At 37.9% G+C, this 25,693-nt stretch overlaps 1 protein-coding gene across 1 annotated transcript in view; it reads right to left on the reverse strand.

The window, feature by feature from the left end:
- The window catches only part of LOC121387309 (protein ITPRID2-like), a 138,438-nt gene that overhangs the window by 100,329 nt on the left and 12,416 nt on the right, over positions 1-25,693 (reverse strand). The window contains exon 2 of the mRNA XM_041518330.1: positions 20,051-20,133. Within this exon, the coding sequence (XP_041374264.1) occupies positions 20,051-20,133 (83 nt within the window). The remainder of the gene's footprint in view (positions 1-20,050; positions 20,134-25,693) is intronic.

Below are 25,693 nucleotides of genomic sequence, written 5' to 3' on the forward strand. Positions count from 1 at the left end.
ATAACATAAACAAAATCACCTGATTACCTGTACAGGTATGTGGAAATTTGACTTCCATGAACCTTTTGACACAAGATGAACACAATCACTGTATCAGATATGTTTAAACACTGATTTTGACCTTCAGAAAGCCAACCGGCTTCGGTGGCGTCGTGGCAGGCCATCGGTCTACACGCTGGTAGGTACTGGGTTCGGATTCCAGTCGAGGCATGGTGTTTTTAATCCAGATACCGACTCCAAACCCCGAGTGAGTGCTCCGCAAGGCTCAATGGGTAGGTGTAAACTACTTGCACCGACCAGTGATCCATAACTGGTTCAACAAAGGCCATTGGTTGTGCTATCCTGCCTGTGGGAAGCGCAAATAAAAGATCCCTTGCTGCCTATCGGAAGAGTAGCCCATGTAGTGGCGACAGCGGGTTTCCTCTCAAAATCTGTGTGGTCCTGAACCATATGTCTGACGCCATATAACCGTAAATAAAAATGTGTTGAGTGCGTCGTTAAATAAAACACTTCTTTCTTTTAGAAAGCCAAGTGTCATTAGTATAGCATCACCTAGTTCGGCAAGGATTTACTTTCAACACACATAACACATGATAACCTGTCCAGGTAAAAATACAACTTCTACAAAATGTTTCCACTAAACACTATCAGAGATCTTCAAACATTGATGTTAATTAACCCCTGGATGTGAAATGAGCACCTCCAATTAGTTAGCCACAGAGATTTAATTACAACACATAAAATAACTTGATTACCTGCATGTACAATATATACAGGGGAAAATCTGACTTCCATAAAACTTTTGACAGTACATGTATTTCTATGAAGGCCATGTGATATCTTATACTGGATTATTAATGTTCCCCTGCACGTGTTATAACCTCACCTATAACTCACCGTGGTGCAGGGGTGTAACATTCTCTTTGAGAATGGCCAATAGCACAAATTGAAATTTTGAGTAAAAGTCAGTATCTATCTGTGATAGTTGTATTTTTGCACAGTTCTTTACACTGTTTTTATTTAAATCTTGACTTTTTATATTGATGTTGATCATCACCTTATTTGTTTGCATTACCATAGTTTGACACCCAATAGCCGATTATTTTTCATGTTGGGGTGTATGTTGGGGTGTCGTTAAATATTCATTCATTCATTAATGTTAACCTCTGTAACTAAAATTAGCAACACCAATACGCCACAGAGGGATATAATTACAACACAAACAAAATCACCTGAGTATACCTGTACAGGTGAAAATCGTTTGACACAAGTACTTCTATGAAGGCCATCAGATATCTTAAAGCGACATACCCTAGTTTCTAAAAACGCACGTTTGTCTAAGAAGTACCCCTGCGCGTGCTGTAACCTCACCGTGGTGCAGGGGTGTAACATTCTCTTTGAGAATGGCCAATACAGCACAAATTGAAGTTTAGAGTAAAATTCGGTGTCCGTAAAATTCTGTGATATTTGTATTTGTATTTTTGGCACAGTTCTTTACACTGTTTTTGTTTAAACCTTGAATTTTTATATTGATGTTGATCATCACTTTATTTATGTGCATTGCCATAGTTTGACACCCAATAGCCGATGTATTTTTCGTGCTGGGGTGTCGTTAAACATTCATTCATTCAGTCATTCATTCATTCAGTCATTCATTCATTCAGTCATTCATTCATTCTAAGAAGTAATGGTTAATGAGACAAGTTCTAGTTATTTTTAGATAGTATTTCGTCTTTTAAACATCACAGACTTTAGCTTCTCTCTGTTATAACCGTATCCAAATGTGTGTTGAAGGTTTGTAGAGTAACTAAACTTATACAAGTAGTGTCTACTTAATTGAAACTACGCCTTTAAAACATTAAGGTTAACCTCTGTATCTAAAATTAGCAACACCAATAAGCCACTGAGGGATTTAATGACAACACATACAAAATCACCTGTACAGGTGAAAATCTTTTGATACATGTAATTCTATGAAGGGCATCAGATACCTTAAGCTGTTAATGTTAACCCTCAGACACTCGATCGCAATATTAGCTCAGTGACACTGAGTTCTGCATGCATGGCTTGAATTCCATCACACACACAAGACATGATTACCTGTCTTAAGTAAAAATACAACTTCTATGAAATGTTTCAACTGAGTACAATCAGAGATCTTGAAACATGAAAGTCAACAACCCCTAGCTAGCTGCATGTAACATTAGCACGATCAACAAGCCACAAAGAGATTTAATTACAACACAACACAAAATCACTTGATTTTACCTTACAGTGTACAGGTGAAAATCTGCCTTCGTTGTAAGTTTTGACACAAGTGTTTCCACTAAACACTATCAGATAGCTTTACACATTAAAGGGACAGATCCTACTTATTAAACACTACAGCATATTTTTTACTATTAGAGCCGTTTATGATCACTGAAATCAAACATTACTTATATTTTATTGTTTAGATTATCCATTTCCGTAGAACCAAATGTTTCTGGTCATCCTGTTGTTTCTAATATCACAAAATGCATTTTTCATATTTTTAAAAACGCAAGTGCGTCTGAGAAGTAGTGGTTTATTGATTCGGGTTCTAGTCTATTTTTTAAGGATATTTTCCGGTTTTAACGTCACAAACTCTTCTTTCACTCTATTCTAACTTTATCCAAATGTGTTTCAGGTTTGTAGATTAACACTGAAACTAGGATCTGCACTTTTAATGTTAACTCTGACACCCAAGAGTCATTAGCATTACCGAATTCTGTACTTCTGTAAGACATGCTTACCTGTCCAGGTAAAAATACAACTTGTATGAAATGCTTCCACCTAGCATTATCAGAGATCTTTAAACATTAATGTTAAAGTAGACATACACCCAAGTGTAATTAGTACAGCATCACAGAGTCCCTCAATGATTTAATTTCACCACACATGTAACATTAACAAATGATTACCTGTCCAGGTAAAAGCACATTCCGGCAAAAAGTTTCTACAGTGAACACCATCAGAGATCTTTAAATATTAATGTTAACACAGATACCCAAAGTGTCAACAGCAAGTTGTGCAAGGATTTAATTCCAACACACATAACATTAACAAATAATTACCTGTCCAGGTAAAAATACAAACTCTACAAAATGTTTCCACCAAACTCTATCAGAGATCTGTAATCATGAATGTTAACACAGACACCCAAGTGTCATATTAGCAGCACCATTGACTTGTGCAACAATATGATTCCTACACACACCAATAAATTTAAAATATTGTCTTTTCCAGGTGAAACTATAGTGATGGAAAGAAATAAGGAAATGCCTGGTATTTGAGATCAACTTTAATTCACCACTAGAAGTAGTTATATATGCCTCTATATAACATAGCCCAGTGGTAAAGCACTTGCTTGATGTGCGGTTGGTTTAGGATCGATCCCCGTCAGTGGGCCCATTGGGCTATTTCTCACTCCAGCCAGTGCACCACGACTGGTACATGTATATTAAAGGCATTGATATGTGCTGTCCTGTCAGTGGGCCCATTGGGCTATTTCTCACTCCAGTCAGTGCACCACGACTGGTACATGTATATTAAAGGCATTGATATGTGCTGTCCTGTCAGTGGGCCCATTGGGCTATTTCTCACTCCAGCCAGTGCACCACGACTGGTACATGTATATTAAAGGCATTGATATGTGCTGTCCTGTCAGTGGGCACATTGGGGTATTTCTCACTCCAGCCAGTGCACCACGACTGGTACATGTATATTAAAGGCATTGATATGTGCTGTCCTGTCAGTGGGCCCATTGGGGTATTTCTCACTCCAGCCAGTGCACCACGACTGGTACATGTATATTAAAGGCATTGATATGTGCTGTCCTGTCAGTGGGCCCATTGGGCTATTTCTCACTCCAGCCAGTGCACCACGACTGGTACATGTATATTAAAGGCATTGATATGTGCTGTCCTGTCAGTGGGCCCATTGGGCTATTTCTCACTCCAGCCAGTGCACCACGACTGGTACATGTATATTAAAGGCATTGATATGTGCTGTCCCATCAGTGGGATGGTGCATATAAAGGATCCCTTGCTACTAATGGAAAAATGTAGCGGGTTTCCTCTTTAAGAATGTAGCGGGTTTCCTCTCTAAGACTATATGTCATAATTACTAAATATTTGACATCCAATAGCCGATGATTAATAAAGCAATGTGTTCTAGTGGTGTCGTTAAACAAAACAAACTTTAAACAAACTTTAACTATAAAACATAGACCAGTGGTAAAGCACTCATCTGGTCGGCAGTCAGTCTAGGATCGATCCCCGTCGGTGGATTCATTGGACGATTACAAGCTGATGATGAATAACTGCTTTACCACTGGGCAGTGTTTCTGCCAGAAAGAAATGTTTGGGTATGGGGCTATGGAACTGAATGCAACCACTGTCAACAGTGGGTATGGGGGGGGGGACCTCCCCCAGAAAGAAAATGGGTTAAGTTTAGGGTTATGGTTAAGAAAATCATACAGTAATGATAAGAATAATTCATTTTGTCAAAAAGTTAACTTTTTTTTTAATTATTATTAAATAGTCCCATCCTCTCTTCTTTTTCTTATTTAATTTTGGACCGTCCTTCTAAAATGCTCCAAATTATATAAATATTATTCGGCCGAGCAGTCAATTTTTGGCTTGTATTTTTTTTTTTTTTTTTTTTTAAATTTATTCTATTAACTTTTTTACTAATTGCTATTTTCAAAATTCTGCCCATTTTCAACTCTACCCCCCCCCCCCCCTCCATCCCGAGTCAGGTCACTGATCTTATCGGAGGTCGGACTCGGGATGGGCGTGTTCGAAACCCTAGTGGTATATGGGCACGTTAAACAAGTTATCATCATCATAAAAAAATTAAATCCGTAAAAATATCTGGGTATGACGCAATACTCGTTTTACCCTTTGGCAGAACCCCTGCTGGGCTTTGTCCCGCTCCGTGTGTGTGTGTGTGTGTGTGTGTGTGTGTATATGTGTGTGTGTAGTCATGCACCCGAGTGACTCACACTCTGAACTATATGTGTAGTTCATATCAAAAGAGAAATATTAATATTAGAAAGAAAAAAAATGATTTTTTTTTTTTTTTTTTTTTTTTAATCAATGTTACTCTGCTTGTCAACTCGACAATGACATATCTATATCAATAGAATGAAATAAACAGAAAAAAAATTAAGGGATTAATTCCAAATCAGTGTTAACCCCTGGACCCTTCCTGGCAACTTGACATATCCATATCAACAGAATGAAAACAAATGGTAGAGAAAGGCAAAGGGTTACGTTCTTATCAATGTTAACCCTTGTACACTGCATACATGTCAACTTGAACCAGTCCATATCAAAAGAGTGAACTGTTCAAAGTCTGTTTTGGTTAACAACACCACTAGAGCTCATCAATTACTTAATCATTAGCTATTGGATGTCTAACATTAGGTACCGTAATTCTGACGGGAGGTCTTCAAAGGAAAACGGGTATCCTACATTTTCCCATTAGTACCAAGGGATCTTTTTATATGTACTCCCCCCTCCCCAACAGGACAGCACATACCATGACCTTTGATATAACAGTCATGGTGCACTGCGTGAAACAAGAAACAAGAATAAGAAATAGCCTAATGGGCCCACCATCAGGGATCGATCCCAGACTGACCGCGCATCAAGCAAGTGCTTTACCACATCCCGCACCATATCAAAAGAGTGAAAAGTTAAAGTGTGTTTTGTTTAACAACACCACTAGAGCACATCAATTACTTAATCATCAGCCACTGGATGTCAAACATTTGGTAAAGAAACAAGAAACAGAAATAGCCTAATGGGCCCACCATCAGGGATAGATCCCAGACTGACCGCGCATCAAGCGAGTGCTTTACCACATCCCGCACCATATCAAAAGAGTGAAAAGTTAAAGTGTGTTTTGTTTAACAACACCACTAGAGCACATCAATTACTTAATCATCAGCCATTGGATGTCAAACATTTGGTAATTCTGACACGGTCTTCATACAGAGCAAACCTGCTTCATTTTCCCATTGGTACCAAAGGATCATTTCCCCCAACAGGACAGAACATACCACAGCTTCTGATGTACCAGTCATAGGGCACAGGTTGGGATGAGAGAAAAAAAACCTAATTAGAGAAGGGTCCACCAAGGTGATTCGATCCTACAACGCAAGCACCTCAGGCAAGAGAGCGCTCTAACAACAGCATGAAATTAAATGTCAGCAGAGAAAAGCAAAAGGGTTAATTTCACATTAATATTAACATTCTGGGTAAAAGAGACAACCGTTAACCCATAGCACATTAATTAATTAATCATCGGCTATTGGAAAGAAATTTTGTTTTGTTTAACAACACCACTAGAGCACATCGATTAATTAATTATCGGCTATTGAATATCAAACATTTGGTAATTCTGACAGGTAGTCATCAGAGGAAACCTACTAAATTTTCCCTAATGCACAAGGCATATTTATATGCACTTTCCTACATACAGGAAAGCACATACCACGGCTTTTGACCAGTTGTGGTGCACTGGATGGAACAAGAAAAAACCCAATCAGTTGAATGTATGGATCCACAGAGGTTGTTCAATCCTGTGACACAAGCACCTCAGGCGAGTACTCAACCCACTGAGCTAAATCCTGTCCGCCGGCTTTTCATGTTTAGGTATCATGGGGTTTTGAGGTGAATACGTCCTTCTCAACACAGCGGAATGAACAGAAAAGGGATGCAGTTGATTTCACCTACAGTTCACCGACCCGTATTATCAAAGTGTTTATATTACAGGCACTCCCGATACGTACAGGTAGACACAGGTAAAAAAAAACCCAGCTCACAGGTAAGAGTGTACAGGTGTAACTGAGGACAAGCAAATAAAAGTCTCGAGTACTAAAACTAGGTCAGACTGTAAAACATACATCTAACACAAATAACCTTGGAAGGAAGGAAGGAAATGTTTTATTTAACGACGCACTCAACACATTTTATTTACGGTTATATGGCATCAGACATATGGTAAAGGACCACACAGATATAAATAACCTTGGAAATACACATGTCAAAACAGATAGTGACGGTTAAGCATAGTCTAACGCAATTAACGTACGAAATACACATGCAAAAACACACTCCACAGATAGTGACAGTGAAACATACGTCTAATTCAATTAACCTTCAAAATACACGTCAAAACAGATAGTGACTGTTAAATATATGTCACACGCAATTAACGTACGAAATACACATGCAAAAACACACACCACAGATAGTGACTGTAAAACATACGTCTAATTCAATTAACATTCAAAATAGACATGTCAAAACAGATAGTGACCATTAAACATACGTCTAACGCAATTAACGTACGAAATACACATGCAAAAACACACACCACAGATAGTGAATGTGAAACATACGTCTAACGCAATTAACCTTCGAAATACACACGTAAAAACACACATCACAGATAGTGACCGTGAAACATATGTCTAATTCAATTAACTTACAAAATACACACGTAAAAACACACAGCACAGATATTGACCGTGAAACATACATCTAACACAATTAACGCACAAAATACACATGCAAAAACACACACCACAGATATTGACCGTGAAACATACGTCTAATGCAATTAATGCACAAAATACACATGCAAAAATACACACCACATATATTGACCGTGAAACATACATCTAACGCAATTAACGCACAAAATACACATGCAAAAACACACACCACATATATTGACCGTGAAACATACGTCTAACGCAATTAACCTTCGAAATACACATGCAAAAACACACACCACAGATAGCATTACACCGATAACATCACAGGTATTTCTAGCTGACATCAGATCTGTCTTAACTAAAGAATGATAGACTGTCAAGAGTCAAAGGTTAAGTTTATAATAAGGAAATGTTTTATTTAACGACACTCTCAACACATTTTATTTTTAAGTTATATGGCGTCAGACATATGGTTAAGGACCACACAGATATTGAGAGAGGAAACCCACTGTCGCCACTTCATGGGTTGCTCTTTTCGATTAGCAGCAAGGGATCTTTTATATGCACTATCCCATAGACAGGGTAGTACATACCATGGCCTTTAATATGCCAGCTGTAGTGCACTGGCTGGAACGAGAAATAACTCAATGCCTCTTTTTATAATAAAGTAAAGTAAAAACCAGACTAAAAAATCTTTTGACATTTAGTTTTAGAGATAAAGCTGCTACATTTGTTCAATTATTAGCTAGGAGTGAGAAAAACATCAAACAGACAGGGTAGCACATACCATGACATTTGATATACCAGTACTGGTGCAGTGGCTGGGACAAGAAATAGTCCAACAAGTCCACCGACAGGAATCGATGCTATAGACTGACCGCGCTTCAGATGAGCGCGATACCAACAGGCTAAGTCCTGCCCCCAAAAATGAGAAAGAATTAATTAATGTATGTTTAACGACACCCCAGCACGAAAAATACATGGGCTATATTGGGTGTCAAACTATGGCAGTGGCAAATTTAAAGTGATGATCAACATCAATATAAAAATTCAACAGTTCAAAACTGAAAAAGATGAAATGTATATATGTACATATACAAAATTGTTAAAATCCCTTGCCACTTTTTCCGTTCAAGTTGCCTACATGTATGTGAGGTTTCTTCTCTGCATTGACCAGATCCCAAAACATGCACAAAAAACCCATATATATTAACACTAGAGACCGCACCGGAAGACTGGTAGCGCCACTCACACCCGTTACACCATTGCCGAATGCAAGGTTTGAAAAGCACATGTTAGTTAACGTCTATAAAACATTTATTGTTTAATATTGAATACCAGTACGTGTAACAGGTATAAAATACATTGATAAAACTTTATAACAAATATAGAACTCGTGTTACTTGCCACTTTACGTTTTATTCAGTGGCAAAGTGAAAAAGTAGCGATACCGCATTTAATTATTGAAAAATAGTGTTGTTGTCGTTATTGCAAGTATTTATTTTTGTGAGGTAATTATATTTAATTTATTACTCTTGCAGTACATGACAAAATTTAGATGTTTTGATTTATTGTATAACTGTGATCGCCCGTTAACAACATCTTCCTGTTTGTGTGTTTACTACAATCCAAGATGGCGGATATTTGTTTACATTTTCAATGATTTGTTATTATGAATACATTTATTGTGGCCCTGACACATCTGTTGTTAGGGAATCACATAAAAATAATCCCTATAACCACATCTTTATAATTAATGCATGTAGGACAAAATGTCACTGGAAAAAATGTCAAGTCAAAATATCAACTATTAAAGTGGAAGGAAATGTTTTATTTAATGACACACTCAACACATTTTATTTACGGTTATATGGCATCAGACATATGGTTAAGAACCACACAGGTATTGTGAGAGGAAACCAGCTGTCGCCACTTCATGGACTATTCTTTTTCGATTAGCATCAAGGGATCTTTTATATGCACCATCCCACCGACAGGATAGTACACACCACAGCCTTTGTTACACCAGTTGTGGAGCACTGGCTGTAATCAATTAAAGTGGTACCCAGGTAAAAATGTCAACTTTGACATTATACTTAATGTGTAAAAAAACACTTTTTAAAATCCTAACCATGTATTCTACGACTTTTCGTTTCACCAATTAAACCACTGTTTGCACACCTTTGACAGCACTAAATCTGTATATAATTGTCTCAATAACACAGCATGGGTGATGTAATTTAGTTTTTTAATGCCACTAACTTATTTTTAAAAAATCAAAAAGCTAATAAGCCATACAAACAACAATGAAGCATTCTCTAATTATTCAAAATTTTGTAATTATGAAGAAACTCAATTTGCCAAAACCTAACATACATCTGTTATCTCTCTTGTTCTGTCTTTCTTTTCCTCTCTCCCCCTCTTTCACTGTCTCACTTCTCTCTATCTCTCATATACATGTATAACACACACACACAAGTTGACATTTTGACAGAGATACAACATTAATGGTACACATTTTGTCCTCTTACATATTGACCATTGACCTGCATATCATTTTTTCCATGGCGGACTTATGCTCTTTACTCTGTACAATTGAATGCTGTGATAATGCGGGTAACGAATGAGGAGTTACATATAGCACATGACGATGATGGTAATGTTCATTGGTAATGTACAAATGAGTTTTGTTACATATTCCACGTTGTATGATATATGCTTATGCAACAAAAATGGCCGTTTTCTTATGTTGAACCCTTTTTGGGGGTGGATGGGTATTATAATGACCAATTAGTCGATTATACTGATTATATTAATGGTACTGAAGGTATTTTATTTGAAAATAATGAATACATTCCTACAATTTTGAGTGTGCCAAACTTGTTGGGTTTTTTTTTTTTTTTTGGCAAAATGGAGTTACCTACCCTGATTACAATTTTTTTTTTGGGGGGGTCAGGGCCAATTGAATTTTTTTTTTTTTTTTTTTTTTAATTCTTTTAAAGGTATTTCTTCAGTATAGCAAACAATCAATATCATTCTTGTCATATTTAAAAAGTGTCCGCAGTCCCTATTATTAACACTAAATAGCTGTAGTTTTAAAAAATGTACCGAGGTGTTGTTAAACAAATATGTCTATTTTTTCCTAAATCATAACACAAACCATCTGCCTGCCCCCAGACAGTTCTGAAGTCTGTAGATTCACAGCATTCCTCTTGCTGTTCAAGCATCACTAATGAAGTTTGCAGACTCCATCATCTCAGTTAAAGAAACATATACCTGGTCATCTTCTCAAAATAAACACTATAGCTTTTGATGGAGTTCTTTCAAGAATAAATTTGTATACATGTACACATACCTAAACAAATATATATGTATACATAACTACGATATAAAAATTGTATGTAAATTAGTTTAAAGTTTTTCTCACTCCTAGCTCAGTAAAACTTGCTTTATAGGAAAGACATGTTTTATTTAATGACGTATCCAACACATTTCATTTACAGTTATATGTCACTGGACATACGGTAAAAGACTACACAGATATTGAGAGATGAAACCTGCTGTCCCCCACTTCATGGACTACTCTTTTCGATTAGCAGCAAGGGATTTTTTATATGCACCAAACCACATAGTACATACCACGGCCTTTGTTACACCAGTTGTGGAGCACTGGCTGAAATGAGTAATAGCCCAATGGGCCCACTGACGGGGATTGATCCTCGACCGACCGCACATCAGGCGAGTGCTTTACCACTGGGCTATGTCCTGCTCCAAGTTGAGTATTAACTATTATTAAGGCCTGTGTAACATACATAACTCTGTCAACGTGACAATGGTCATCCTGTATATTAGTTACAAGGAAGGAAGGAAGGAAGAAAGGAAATGTTTTATTTAACAACACACTCAACATTTTATTTACGGTTATATGGAAGGAAGGAAGGAAATGTTTTATATAACTACGCACTCAACACATTTTATTTACAGTTATATGGCATCGGACATATGGTTAAGGACCACACAGATAATAAGGGAGGTAACCCGCTGTCGCCATTTCATGGGCTACTCTTTTCGATTAGCAGCAAGGGATTTCTTATATGCACCATACCACAGGCAGGATAGTACATACCATAGCCTCTGTTACACCAGTTGTGGAGCACTGGCTGGAATGAGAAATAGCCCAATGGGCCCAACGACATGAATCGATCCTAGATCGATCGCGCATCACTGAGCTACGTTCCGCCCTATTAGTTACAGGGTATGGTTACTAAATAAATATCGTACACACGAACCATACTGCTGTGAGGTAGTGAGACAGATGGTCATTGTTCGTATATTATTATCATGTTCTTCATTATATTAGTGTTACGGAAACTGCGTTTGTCACATAAGGCCTTTATTACAGCTCGCTGCAATTAAAATATTGATCTAAAATCGTATATAAAGTTCTAGTGTACATTTATATACATACATATATATATATATATATATAATGTATCACAATATGTATTTCTCTTCACAGAATATCTTAGGCTTTTAACTTTTATGGATGGGTGGATGGACAGTGTAATGGATGGAGTGATGGATGGATGGAGGGAGGGAAATAGGGAGGGAGTGATGGATGGATGGATGGAGTGATGGATGGATGAATGGATGGATGGAGGGAGGGAGAGATGGATGGATGGACGACTTTTAAATTTTCTACTGCATTTATTTTGCCATTGTTTAACTTTTCAATTTTCTATGTCCCTTTGCTTGGTTAACTATAAAATATAAATTATGAAATGTTTTGTAATACTGACAAATTAAACTAATCTCTTGCATATTAAAACACAAAACTGATGTACAAAATGCCATGAAAACTTCTTCTTTTCTTTCTACAGCATATATTTTGCTGTGACCATTTTCTTAATTACCATGCAGGTTTAAATTTGGTTCTTATTCAAATACATCTGATACCTTACCTTCAAACAAAACACATCATCTATACACAGGCTCCCCAAATTTCCAAGTCCTATACAAAAATCATGTATCAAGAATTCAATCCAACAATCGGACTACTTTAAAAGTGATATACTTCATACATAAAATATATCCTGAACTGCATGCTTGTGATATATATAGTGATATATACATACCGGTACATGTATTAAGTACTGTGATAGGAATATTCGACCCTGTTTGACCTGCACCTGGTTAATCTCACCCCCACTTGATGTGAAATGCTGCTGTTATTCAAATAGACCACTTTATAATGAAGAACGCCTGTAGTGCATATTTCAATAAAAGTCGGCTAAAAGCAGATGTGTGGAGGTATTGTGTAGGCTTTCTGTGACATTACCTCTACTTTACGGGCTACTTGTTTGTTTGCCAATCAGGGAGTGACCCTCAAGTCAATACGCCCAGGTCTCATTGCTGCTGGTGACAAGGCAAAGTGGAATTTATCATAATTTATAACAGACGTACAGGTCCGGGGAGGGGGGGAAGGAAGCAGAAATATATAACATATACACACACACACACATAGAGAAATGAGTCAGTGTTTATAATGTTATAATCTCGCCCTACCATTCTAATCTTTGCTTGTAAGGCTGCTCAAAGGTTAAAGTTTGCTTTGTTTAAGGACACCACTAGAGTGCTTCGTTTAACGGCACCACTAGAGTGCTTCGTTTAACGGCACCAATAGAGTGCTTCGTTTAACGACACCACTAGAGTGCTTCGTTTAACGACACCACTAGAGTGCTTCGTTTAACGACACCACTAGAGTGCTTCGTTTAACGACACCACTAGAGTGCTTCGTTTAACGACACCACTAGAGTGCTTCGTTTAACGGCACCACTAGAGTGCTTCGTTTAACGGCACCACTAGAGTGCTTCGTTTAACGGCACCACTAGAGTGCTTCGTTTAACGACACCAATAGAGTGCTTCGTTTAACGACACCACAAGAGTGCTTCGTTTAACGACACCACAAGAGTGCTTCGTTTAACGACACCACTAGAGTGATTCGTTTAACGACACCACTAGAGTGCTTCGTTTAACGACACCAATAGAGTGATTCGTTTAACGACACCAATAGAGTGATTCGTTTAACGACACCACTAGAGTGATTCGTTTAACGACACCACTAGAGTGCTTCGTTTAACTACACCAATAGTGATTCGTTTAACGACACCAATAGAGTGATTCGTTTAACGACACCAATAGAGTGCTTCGTTTAACGACACCACTAGAGTGCTTCGTTTAACGACACCAATAGAGTGCTTCGTTTAACGACACCAATAGAGTGCTTCGTTTAACGACACCACTAGAGTGCTTCGTTTAACGACACCACTAGAGTGCTTCGTTTAACGACACCACTAGAGTGCTTCGTTTAACGACACCACTAGAGTGCTTCGTTTAACGGCACCACTAGAGTGATTCGTTTAACGGCACCACTAGAGTGATTCGTTTAACGACACCACTAGAGTGATTCGTTTAACGACACCAATAGAGTGCCACGACAGAGTGCTTCGTTTAACGACACCACGTTTAACGACACCAATAGAGTGATTCGTTTAACGACTTCGTTTAACGACACCACTAGAGTGATTCGTTTAACGACACCACTAGAGTGAGTGACACCAATTCGTTTAACGACACCACTAGAGTGCTTCGTTTAACGACACCAATAGAGTGCTTCGTTTAACGACACCACTAGAGTGCTTCGTTTAACGACACCACTAGAGTGCTTCGTTTAACGGCACCACTAGAGTGCTTCGTTTAACGGCACCACTAGAGTGATTCGTTTAACGACACCACAAGAGTGCTTCGTTTAACGACACCACAAGAGTGCTTCGTTTAGAGAGTGATTCGTTTAACGTTTTTACGACACCACTAGAGTGCTTCGTTTAACGACACCACTAGAGTGCTTCGTTTAACGGCACCACTAGAGTGATTCATTTAACGACACCAATAGAGTGATTCGTTTAACGACACCACTAGAGTGCTTCGTTTAACGACACCACAAGAGTGCTTCGTTTAACGACACCAATAGAGTGCTTCGTTTAACGACACCAATAGAGTGATTCGTTTAACGACACCAATAGAGTGATTCGTTTAACGACACCACTAGAGTGATTCGTTTAACGACACCACAAGAGTGCTTCGTTTAACGACACCAATAGAGTGATTCGTTTAACGACACCAATAGAGTGATTCGTTTAACGACACCACTAGAGTGCTTCGTTTAACGACACCAATAGAGTGATTCATTTAACGACACCGCTAGAGTGCTTCGTTTAACGACACCACTAGAGTGCTTCGTTTAACGACACCAATAGTGATTCGTTTAATGGCACCACTAGAGTGATTCGTTTAATGGCACCACTAGAGTGATTCGTTTAACGACACCAATAGAGTGATTCGTTTAACGACACCACTAGAGTGATTCGTTTAATGACACCAATAGAGTGATTCGTTTAATGGCACCACTAGAGTGATTCGTCTAACGACACCAATAGAGTGATTCGTCTAACGACACCAATAGAGTGATTCATTTAACGACACCAATAGAGTGATTTGTTTAACAACACCACTAGAGTGCTTCGTTTAACGACACCACAAGAGTGATTCGTTTAACGACACCACAAGAGTGCTTCGTTTAACGACACCACTAGAGTGATTCATTTAACGTCACCAATAGTGATTCGTTTAACGACACCAATAGAGTGATTCGTTTAACGACACCAATAGAGTGATTCGTTTAACGACACCACTAGAGTGATTCGTTTAACGACACCACTAGAGTGATTCGTTTAATGACACCACTAGAGTGATTCGTCTAACGACACCACTAGTGTGATTTGTTTAACGACACCACTAGAGTGCTTCGTCTAATGACACCACTAGAGTGCTTCGTTTAACGACACCACTAGTGATTCGTTTAACGACACCACTAGAGTGATTCGTCTAACGACACCACTAGGGTGCTTCGTCTAACGACACCACTAGGGTGCTTCGTCTAACGACACCACTAGAGTGCTTCGTCTAACGACACCACTAGAGTGCTTCGTCTAACGACACCACTAGAGTGCTTCGTTTAACGACACCAATAGAGTGATTTGTTTAACGACACCACTAGAGTGCTTCGTTTAACGACACCAATAGTGATTCGTTTAATGACACCAATAGAGTGCTTCGTTTAACGACACCACTAGAGTGCTTCGTTTAACGACACCAATAGTGATTCGTTTAATGGCACCACTAGAGTGATTCGTCTAATGACACCAATAGAGTGATTCGTCTAACGACACCAATAGAGTGCTTTATTTAATGACACCACTAGTGTTAATTTAATTTTGCTAAATAAATCGACACATTATACATATTTTGCTGTATATTACATGTAACTGGAATTCTGCAATTTAATAAAAAAAATTTATTAAAGTTTGTTTTATTTAACAATAATGCTAGAGCACATTGATTAATTAATCATCGGCTATTACATGTCAAACATTTGGTCATTCTGACATGTAGTTGTCAGAGAAAGAAAGAAAGAAATGTTTTATTTAACGACCCACTCAACACATTTTATTTACGGTTATATGGCGTCAGACATATGGTTATGGACCACACAGATTTTGAGAGGAACCCCGCTGTCGCCACTACATGGGCTACTCTTTCCGATTAGCAGCAAGGGATCTTTTATTTGCGCTTCCCACAGGCAGGATAGCACAAACCATGGCCTTTGTTGAACCAGTTATGGATCATTGGTTGGTGCAAGTGGTTTACACCTAGCCATTGAGCCTTGTGGAGCACTCACTCAGGGTTTGGAGTCGGTATCTGGATTAAAAATCCCATGCCTCGACTGGGATCCGAATCCAGTACCTACCAGCATGTAGACCGATGGCCTAACCATGACGCTACCGAGGCTGGTTTGTCAGAGAAAACCTGCTGCATGCTTTCATTACAGCAAGGAAAGCACATACCATGGCCTTTGACCAGTTTTGACAATTCCTTTTTAAGTTCAGACCCGTAGGAGCAAGGGGTTGGGGGCACAGGTCTGTGGGTGCATTGGGGGGGGGGGGGGGGGGGGATGTTTGTGGCACATGCCCACACACGTGAGGATGAACATGTCTTACTCTATATATAAATATAGATAAAAATTATTTTAAATCTGCCTTGTCATTCCCCCCCCCCCCACCCCCTACTTGAGATTGTGTTCCATAAATCTGATATCATTCAAATGAGCTGATGTTTATAGATAATTTGTCAAAATAAAGATATACTGCTAGTACCCAGAAATAGACTGGATTAATTGATATGTTAACATGTGCTAACATTGCACAATTTAGTTTTAACATTACTAAGTGTACTACTTTGTATAAACATTTACTAAGTGTATTACTTAGTTTAACATTACTAAATGTACTGTTTAGTTTAAACCTTAATAAGTGTACTGTTTAGTTGAAACATTACTATTACTAAGTGTACATCTTAAACATTACTAAGTGTATTACTTAGTTTAACATTACTAAATGTACTGTTTAGTTGAAACATTACTATTACTAAGTGTACATCTTAAACATTACTAAGTGTATTACTTAGTTTAACATTACTAAATGTACTGTTTAGTTGAAACATTACTATTACTAAGTATACATCTTAAACATTACTAAGTGTCCTACATATAGAATACTAAACGACTTTGCCTGTCATACCATTTTTATGAAACGAGTTAACAGTTTTGGTATCTGACGTCCTTAACCATATGTCTGACGCCATATAACCGTCAATAAAATGTGTTGAGTGCGTCGTTAAATAAAACATTTCTTTCTTTCTTTCCATGTTCAGCGCTGGAATTAAGATGCATATAATGCTATGTTACTTTATTCCTTGGTCTCCTTACTATCTAGGGTTAAGTGTCGGGTACTCGGGTCTGGGACAAGTTTGATCCTCGAGTACTCAAGTCCAGTATTTTGGACTCATGGAGGCCCTATCTTACACTGGTGTGTAATAAATATAAATATTTCAACACCACAAAACCATTGTTTAAAACACAACAGTAATACAGTACACACAATATTAAGAGACAACTATACATACACACTTACCTATATTGCCCTTCATTGCCATCTGATAATTAAAGCACAGAAAATAAATTGACCACAATTAAATCTTACTGTGATTAATGAAAAGACATAAACATGGAACAATAAACATGGTTCATTAAAGGCACAGACCATAGTTTTAACCCATAAAAAATGACACTAAGTTTAGTTCATTTACAAACCTGTAACTCGTTTGGATAAAGTTACAATAGAGTGAAAGAAGAGTCTCTGACGTTAAAGGGACATTCCTGAGTTTGTTGCAATTTGTAACATGTTATCGACTAGCAGAGACTTTTTATCAATTGTAATTACATATCAAATAAAATATTTTGCATAAAATATTAGTGGCTGTATATTAAACGTGTTTCTGGTCGTTCTAATATTTGTACTAGGCTAAATTTCATTTCATTTCCTAAAATATAATTTTTCGTACACGTACGAAATTATTTGAAGACAAAATCCAGTTTGGGCTTCTTACAAATATTAAGACGACCAGAAACACATTGAATATACAGACACTGATATTCTAAACAAGAAAATATATTTAATATGTAAGTTTAATCGTAGAAATATTTTATTAGTCGGAAACATCTTACAATGCAGCAAACTCAGGAATGTCCGTTTAAAAACAGGAAATATCCTTGAAAATAGACTAGAACTCTTAATCAATAAACTGCTACTTCTCAGATGCACATACATTTTTAAAAATACAAAATAATAAAATGTAAGTAATTTCAGTGATCATTAACGGCTCTAATAGTGAACAATATGCTGTAATGTTTAAAAAATAGGGTCTGTCTCTTTAATAAAGCAAATATTTGGGGTTGGTAAAAACTGGTAACTTAATTATTCTGTCTTTAACATGTAGTTTTATTGTGTTTTTTCAACAAAGTTTAAAAGCCTTTGAACTTTATCTTGGCTCAGCTCTTTGTTAAAAAATAAATAAAATGCATTCAGATGTGGGTAGGATGCTGGGGATGCATACCTCTCACTAGAACGTAAAGTGATTATAGACCCTAGTTTTTAAAACACTATGGCATATGTTTCACTATTAGAGCAGTTTTTATCATTGGTATCAGACATTACTTATAATTTAATGTTTAGATTATCTAATTTCCCATACAATGTTTCTAATCAAACGAAATACAAGGGTTTTTTCCTACTAGCCATCGGGCTAGTTATAGTAGCTATTTACTAGCACATCACTGAATGTCACTAGCCAATGGGAGTGGGGCTACCATAATCTAGAAGCCCTGTATTTACTAGCACATCACTGAATGTCACTAGCCAATGGGAGTGGGGCTACCATAATCTAGAAGCCCTGTATTTACTAGCACATCACTGAATGTCACTAGCCAATGGGAGTGGGGCTACCATAATCTAGAAGCCCTGCATGTGTACATTTTCACAGGTTCAAAATATGGTCTAAAATGTTACCCATAGGTGCCCAAAACATTCTGTGTTTAATGTTTAAAAAGAAGGAAGGAAATGTTTTATTTAACGATACACTCAACACATTTTATTGACGGTTGATCCCCATATGCCAGACATATGGTTTTAAAAGGACCACACAGATATTGAGAGAGGAAACCTGCTGGCACCACTTCATGGGCTACTCTTTTCGATTATCAGCAAGGGATCTTTTCTATGCACCATCCCATAGACAGGATAGCACATACCATGGCACAACCCACTGTCGCCACTTCATGGGATACTCTTTTCGATTAGCAGCAAGGGATCTTTTATTATTTTTATATGCACCATCCCACAGACAAGGTACTACATACCATGGCCTTTGATATACCAGTCGTGGTGCACTGGTTGGAACGAGAAATAGCCCAGTGGGCCCACTGATGGGGATCAATCCCAGACCAACCACACACTGAGCGAGCGCATTACCACTGGGCTATAATGTATGTCCCACCCCAACCCCTCAATTTTCAGAGGCCTGTATAATAATAATAATAATAATAGGAAAACGTAAGGGCCATGACAACTGCCTTTACATACTGTAAAACGTGTTAGTTTATTTTTAACTTTGCAGTGGATTGGCCAGTGACGGTTCCTTTTGGGGAATGCGGATTCCTTTTGCGGAATGTGGGTTCCTTGCACTTCCCTACCCCAATGCTATTCTTTAAAAAAAAATCTCGCCACTGCCTCTGAATTTCAATTTCCTGAGCCAAACTCCAAACTATGAATCACGGCAAACTGGATTCACCCTAAACGAGTTCCAACTGTGGCTATCTGGGGCGGCGAGGTTAGTGACAGACCGACTATGTCAACCAATACACTGCAGTAGAAGTCAAGTGTGTCACGGATTTCGTCGCGTTTTGGGCAAGATCGCCGGTAACTGCTAAGATATCGTCATCTCAAATAAAATCAGTAACTAAAAGTGTAAATATTTAATGATAATCGTGTCTCAAAAGAAACTTACCAAGACAATAGGTTAATCCAGCAGCAGTGTTATTGTGGAGAGAAAAAACTTCACCATTTCCACGGAAAATGTCTCCAAAGCACCTTGCACAAGGGAGGTCACTCTATAACAAACTGATAACCAGACTTCTCGTAATTTGGCTGTTTACCGTAAATAGTCTAAACATTTCTTTCTACACTACATTTATACTGTACCAACATATCCAGATGTGTTGCATTTTATTAGGGTCTATGTGAAAAAACATATATATATAGCACATGATAAAACGTCAGAACTAGGGTTAGGGTTCAGGTTATATGATAATAACCGTCCTATTCTAAAAAAAAAAAAATAATAATAATAATAAATAAATCAGAACGGTGAATGGCAAATTCAGGGGTAGCGCGCGGAACAGGGAAGGAGGGTGGTCATGAGCTCCCACTTTCACCCTGATATTGTGCTCAAAAGGCAGGAAATCCTGTATTTAAAGGTCTAACGGTATACACGCACACACCATTTGGGGTGGGAGTAGGATTCACTCAATTTAGTTGTTTGTTTTTGTTTGGGTTTTTTTTTAGGGGGACGTAGTCCAGTGGTAAAGTGCTCGCTCGATGCGTGGTTGATCTGGGATCGATCCCCGTCGGTGAGCTCATTGGGCTATTTCTCGTTCCAGTCTATGGGATGGTGCATATAAAATATCCCTTTCTGCTAATCGAAAAGAGTAGTCCAAGAAGTGGCGACAGCGGGTTTCCTCTCTCAATATCTGTGTGGTCCTTAACCATATGTCTGAAGTCATATAACCGTAAATAAAATGTGTTGAGTGCGTCGTTAAATAAAACATTTCCTTCCTTCCTTCAATTTAGTTTTGTATTGGTAGGTATGAAGATGATGCACCTTAACCCAATCGTCGAAAGGCGAATTAATATAAATAATTAATATATATAATATATACTCTTCAAAAATGTAGGGGAACCTGAAATATAAATGTTAATATCAACTATTAGACCGAACATACGTTTTGACCATAGACATCCTAGTAAAGAACGTTAAGGTCTGTTTATCAACACACCGAAACACATTCCATAGTTTGTACATGCATTACGCAGTTACCCCGTACACGTGCGTGAGGTGTCATTCTCGATTTTGACAATTTCCAGGAAGGTCCATTAATCACTGTGGAACATTATTTCTGTCAATATTTTTCATTCTGTTGATCATATAGTTGTTATTGTTTTGTTTTTATTCATTTTTATTGTTCGAATTTGCGATTTACTGATGAAAACCGTCAACTTTCAAATTTCACTTCTGACCCCAATCGTCCTTCAAGATCTTTGGTGGTCATAAAACCTACCGTAATACTGAACTACCGGTTGTAACGTTTGCCCAATTAATTTAGTATTATCATATAACCATTCCCCACAACTAATATACCTTACAATATATATATATATATATATATATATATATATATATATATATATATATATATGTGTGTGTGTGTGTGTGTGTGTGTGTGTATATAATATTATATACATACATACGTACGTACGTACATACATTAATACAGACATACATACATACAAGATATCGTGGCAAGTCTGCAAAGTTGTAGGTGATTCGGTGCCATAGGTTCGAGTCCCAGCGACGGCACGGGACAATTTATGAGGCCAGAAAGGATTTAATTATCCCCTGCGCCAGTGCGTTATTATCTATGTACGTAACAGTCAACCTCGACATACATACAATATATAGATATTCATACATCAATACATACTAGCCAGTGCCAGGTCTGCCCCACTGTTTCATGCACGTAAGCGGGATCGACCGCGTAACTTGTTGACCCCATGCATATAGTTGAGTTAAAGAGCATCCTTTTTATGGATGTCTCAATAGCTGAAAAGGTATCGCGGCAAGTCTGCAAAGTTGCGGGCGATTCGGTGCCATAGGTTCGAGTCCCAGCGACGGCACGGGACAATTTGTGAGGCCAGAAAGGATTTAATTATCCCCTGTGCCAGTACGTTAATATCTATGTATGTAACAGTCAACCTCGACATACATACAATATATAGATATTCATACATCAATACATACATACATACATAAAATATATAGATATTCATACATATACACTGCCCGTCGCTGAATCAAATAGCATCTCAGATTTCAGGAGCAAGTTACTTGCAAGCAGATCCGTTAATCATTCATTCAAAAATAAATAGTTAGAAAACGTATCCTCCGGAGTCGGGCCCGTCCGCACCACTATACCAACCCATGACGACTGGATTATACCCGTCTGCTACTCTCTCTCGTTCAGACGGATCCAGCTTCTCAAGATCTGTATTTCAGCACAGCACTACCACTTCAACGTCTAATGACTGTCAATCTAGGGGTTTTCTTGACGGGATGCAGCCCATCTCGTCCCTATAAGCTGTGCACCCAAACGGCCTTAACGAGGCCATTCACGTGGACATATAGATCGGACTTTAAACTTTTAGACCTTCGTTCAAAATTTTATGTCGAAATTACTTTCTTTTTTAATATTATTAAATAGTCTGATCCTCTCTTCTTTCTCTTATTTATTTTTGGACTGTCCTTCAAAAATGCTCCAAATTATATAAATATTCGGCCGAGCAGTCAATTATTTTTATTTTTAGCTTGTATCTTTCTTTTTTTTTTCTTTCTTTTTTAAATTCTATTAACGTTTTTTACTAATTGCTATTTTCAAAATTCTTCCCAATTTCAACTCTAAAATATCACCTGGTTACAGTTATTTGCAAGCTGAACCAAATTACGCGCAAAAATTACCTCACGTAATTGCGCATACTATTTAATTTTTGGACTCAATCCTACGGGGACATTTTCAAAATCCATCAGTACCACACTTAACCCCTCCCCCCCCCCCCCCCCCCACACACACCGACTAACACCCCACCCCACCCCCCGCTAGCTCTCACAACCGTTACTTCTCATAGGTATGTGCGTTTTTTTGGAATTATTAAAAAAAAAACCCCACGATTTCATGGTATTATAAACAACAGGATGACCAGAAAGAATTTCAATATACGGAAATTGATAATCTAAACAATAAAATATGTAAGTAATGTCTAATTTAAATGATAAAAAAACGGTTCTACTACGTCTTAGTGTTTTAAAACTAGGGTCTGTTACTTTAAGCATATGTAATATGGTTTATAACATTACGTATTATTCTGGGACACACCGGCCTCGGTGGCGTCGTGGTTAGACCATCGGTCTACAGGCTGGTAGGTACTGGGTTCGGATCCCAGTCGAGGTATGGGATTTTTAATCCAGATACCGACTCCAAACCCTGAGTGAGTGCTCCGCAAGGCTCAATGGTTAGGTGTAAACCACTTGCACCGACCAGCGATCCATAACTGGTTCAACAAAGGCCATGGTGTGGTCCTGAACCATATGTCTGACGCCATATAACCGTAAATAACATGTGTTGAGTGCGTCGTTAAGGTAGTACTATACCAAATAACTTCCGGCTGGGTCAAAGTTCGAGGTGCACCGAACTTTTGATAGAGAAGTGAACACCACAAGTCCTGTGATTGGTTATAAATGTGAGTGTGTTGGTTGTAAAAAATAATAGTTTCATCTGGGTAAAATAAATGTGCAATTTTATTTCATCTAGTACCAATGTGTCAAGTAGCCTTGTGCTTGAAACATGTATGGGGTACCTGTAAAAAAAAGTACTCAAATTTTGTGCGAAACTAGGGTAGTCATAGACGCTACCCGTTATCTCAGAAACAAGCAGCTTGACCCCCATTTTTTTCTGATTCACTTTAAGTGTAAGGGGTGGTAGTATTTATATCCATGGCGTTTATGTCGGTTGATACGTTGCAGGTAGGAGTTTTAGCCGTATATGTTACTATTGTCGTCTATGGGATTTGATTTGGTAGTATACACCCTTAAATAAAACATTTCTTTCTTTCTTTCTTCTGGGACAAAAAAAAAAGGTTTACATGAAGTTGAATTTTATTCATTGCCATTTCATCAGTCTCTTTTTGACACAAACGGATTGTAAAGTTTTTTTCTCCAACACGTTTAAAGTCGTTATAGAATTTTAATCCCAGTGAAAGGGACATTCCTGAGTTTGCTGCAATCTTTAAGATGTTATCGACTAACAGAGACTTTTTAACGATTGTAATTACGTTTGATATGCAGTAGCTGATGATTAATAAATCAATGTGCTCCGGTGATATCGTTAAACAAAACATTTAATTTATGACAAGTATTTCTGATGGGCATAATAATTATATAACGAACTATTAGAAGTGCCATAACTCTTAAGACATCGATCACCACAGTAAGGAGTAAACAATTATCTCCCCTATACGTATTGTCATATACGTAACATATGATTTTAAAAACAAGTAATTAAAACAATTAGTTACAGTTTAAATCATGTATAGAGATCTCACAATCCGACCATTTATCACTCGTCTTATCCTTTTGTTTTCTCTGCATTTTATCTCTTTTCTTTCCAATCTAATTAAAATTATCTCCACTGGTTAATCACTATTACCTGTGGATCTAACAGCACCTCGTTGGGGTTCATGCCCAGTTGACCTTTCATTCGACAAATCAAAACCTTACTTGCAAAATCATGCCAGTGGTTTAAAAATAATTTGAAAACATTCGGGATTATGCCGAGGGTATACGAAATGATTCGGGTGAATTACGAAGTATGCCGGAAACTAATTTCAATATAAAATTCGTTTCAAATATACAATCTAGAGTTTGTTACTGCCCTTTTCCCCCTGTTTTTTTTTTTTAATGAGAGTCCACGCAATGCTGTTAGATCTGCTGGTAGACCAGTAGAGCTAATTTTAATCAGATTGTTTTCTTTCGTCCCTTTTCTCTATCTTTCACGTCAGTCCCCCCCCCCCCCCCCCCCCACACACACACACACACACAACTCTTCCTTTCCGTATGTAGCGCTCGTGTGTCAGATTATCTTTAAAGAAACACGCCGAAGGTAAACTAGATCATTTATGACAAGATCATTATTTCTTGTCGCGGGGTCCAACCTAGCTCAGTCGGTAGAGCGCTCGTCTGGTGTGCTTGTGCCGTAGGATCAAATCACACCAGTGGACCCATTCTCTGAATGAGTCTTTATCCCGATTCCAACAAGTGCGTCACAACTGATGAATCAAATGCCGTGGTATGTGCTGTTCTGTTTGTGGGAAAGTGCATATAAAAGATAAAAGAAAAATGTAGCGGGTTTCCTCTAAGTCAAATATTACCAAATGTTTGACATCCAGTAGCCTATGATTAATAATTCAATATGCTCTGGTGGTGTCGTTAAACACAACAAACTTTGACTTTATTTCTTGTTGTCGTACTCTAGACTGTCTGGGTTAAAAGAAGACAGATGCATTTGCATGCAATTGTTAAAACTGGTAGAAACGTTAACTGTTACACCTACACTGAATCGCGTTAGTTTCTTTAAAGCTACATATAAAGTTGTTTTTTTTTTGTTTTTTTTTTATCTTTAAGTATTTTTGTTTTAAAATCTCTTCATCCATGTCTAAGGGGCGGGACGTAGCCCAGTGGTAAAGCGCTCGCTCGATGTGCGGTCGGTTTGGGATCGATCCCCGTCGGTGGCTCAATTGGGCTATTACTCGTTCCAGCCAGTGC

The sequence above is a fragment of the Gigantopelta aegis genome, chromosome 13, assembly GCF_016097555.1.
Source record: "Gigantopelta aegis isolate Gae_Host chromosome 13, Gae_host_genome, whole genome shotgun sequence".
Classification (NCBI taxonomy): domain Eukaryota; kingdom Metazoa; phylum Mollusca; class Gastropoda; order Neomphalida; family Peltospiridae; genus Gigantopelta; species Gigantopelta aegis.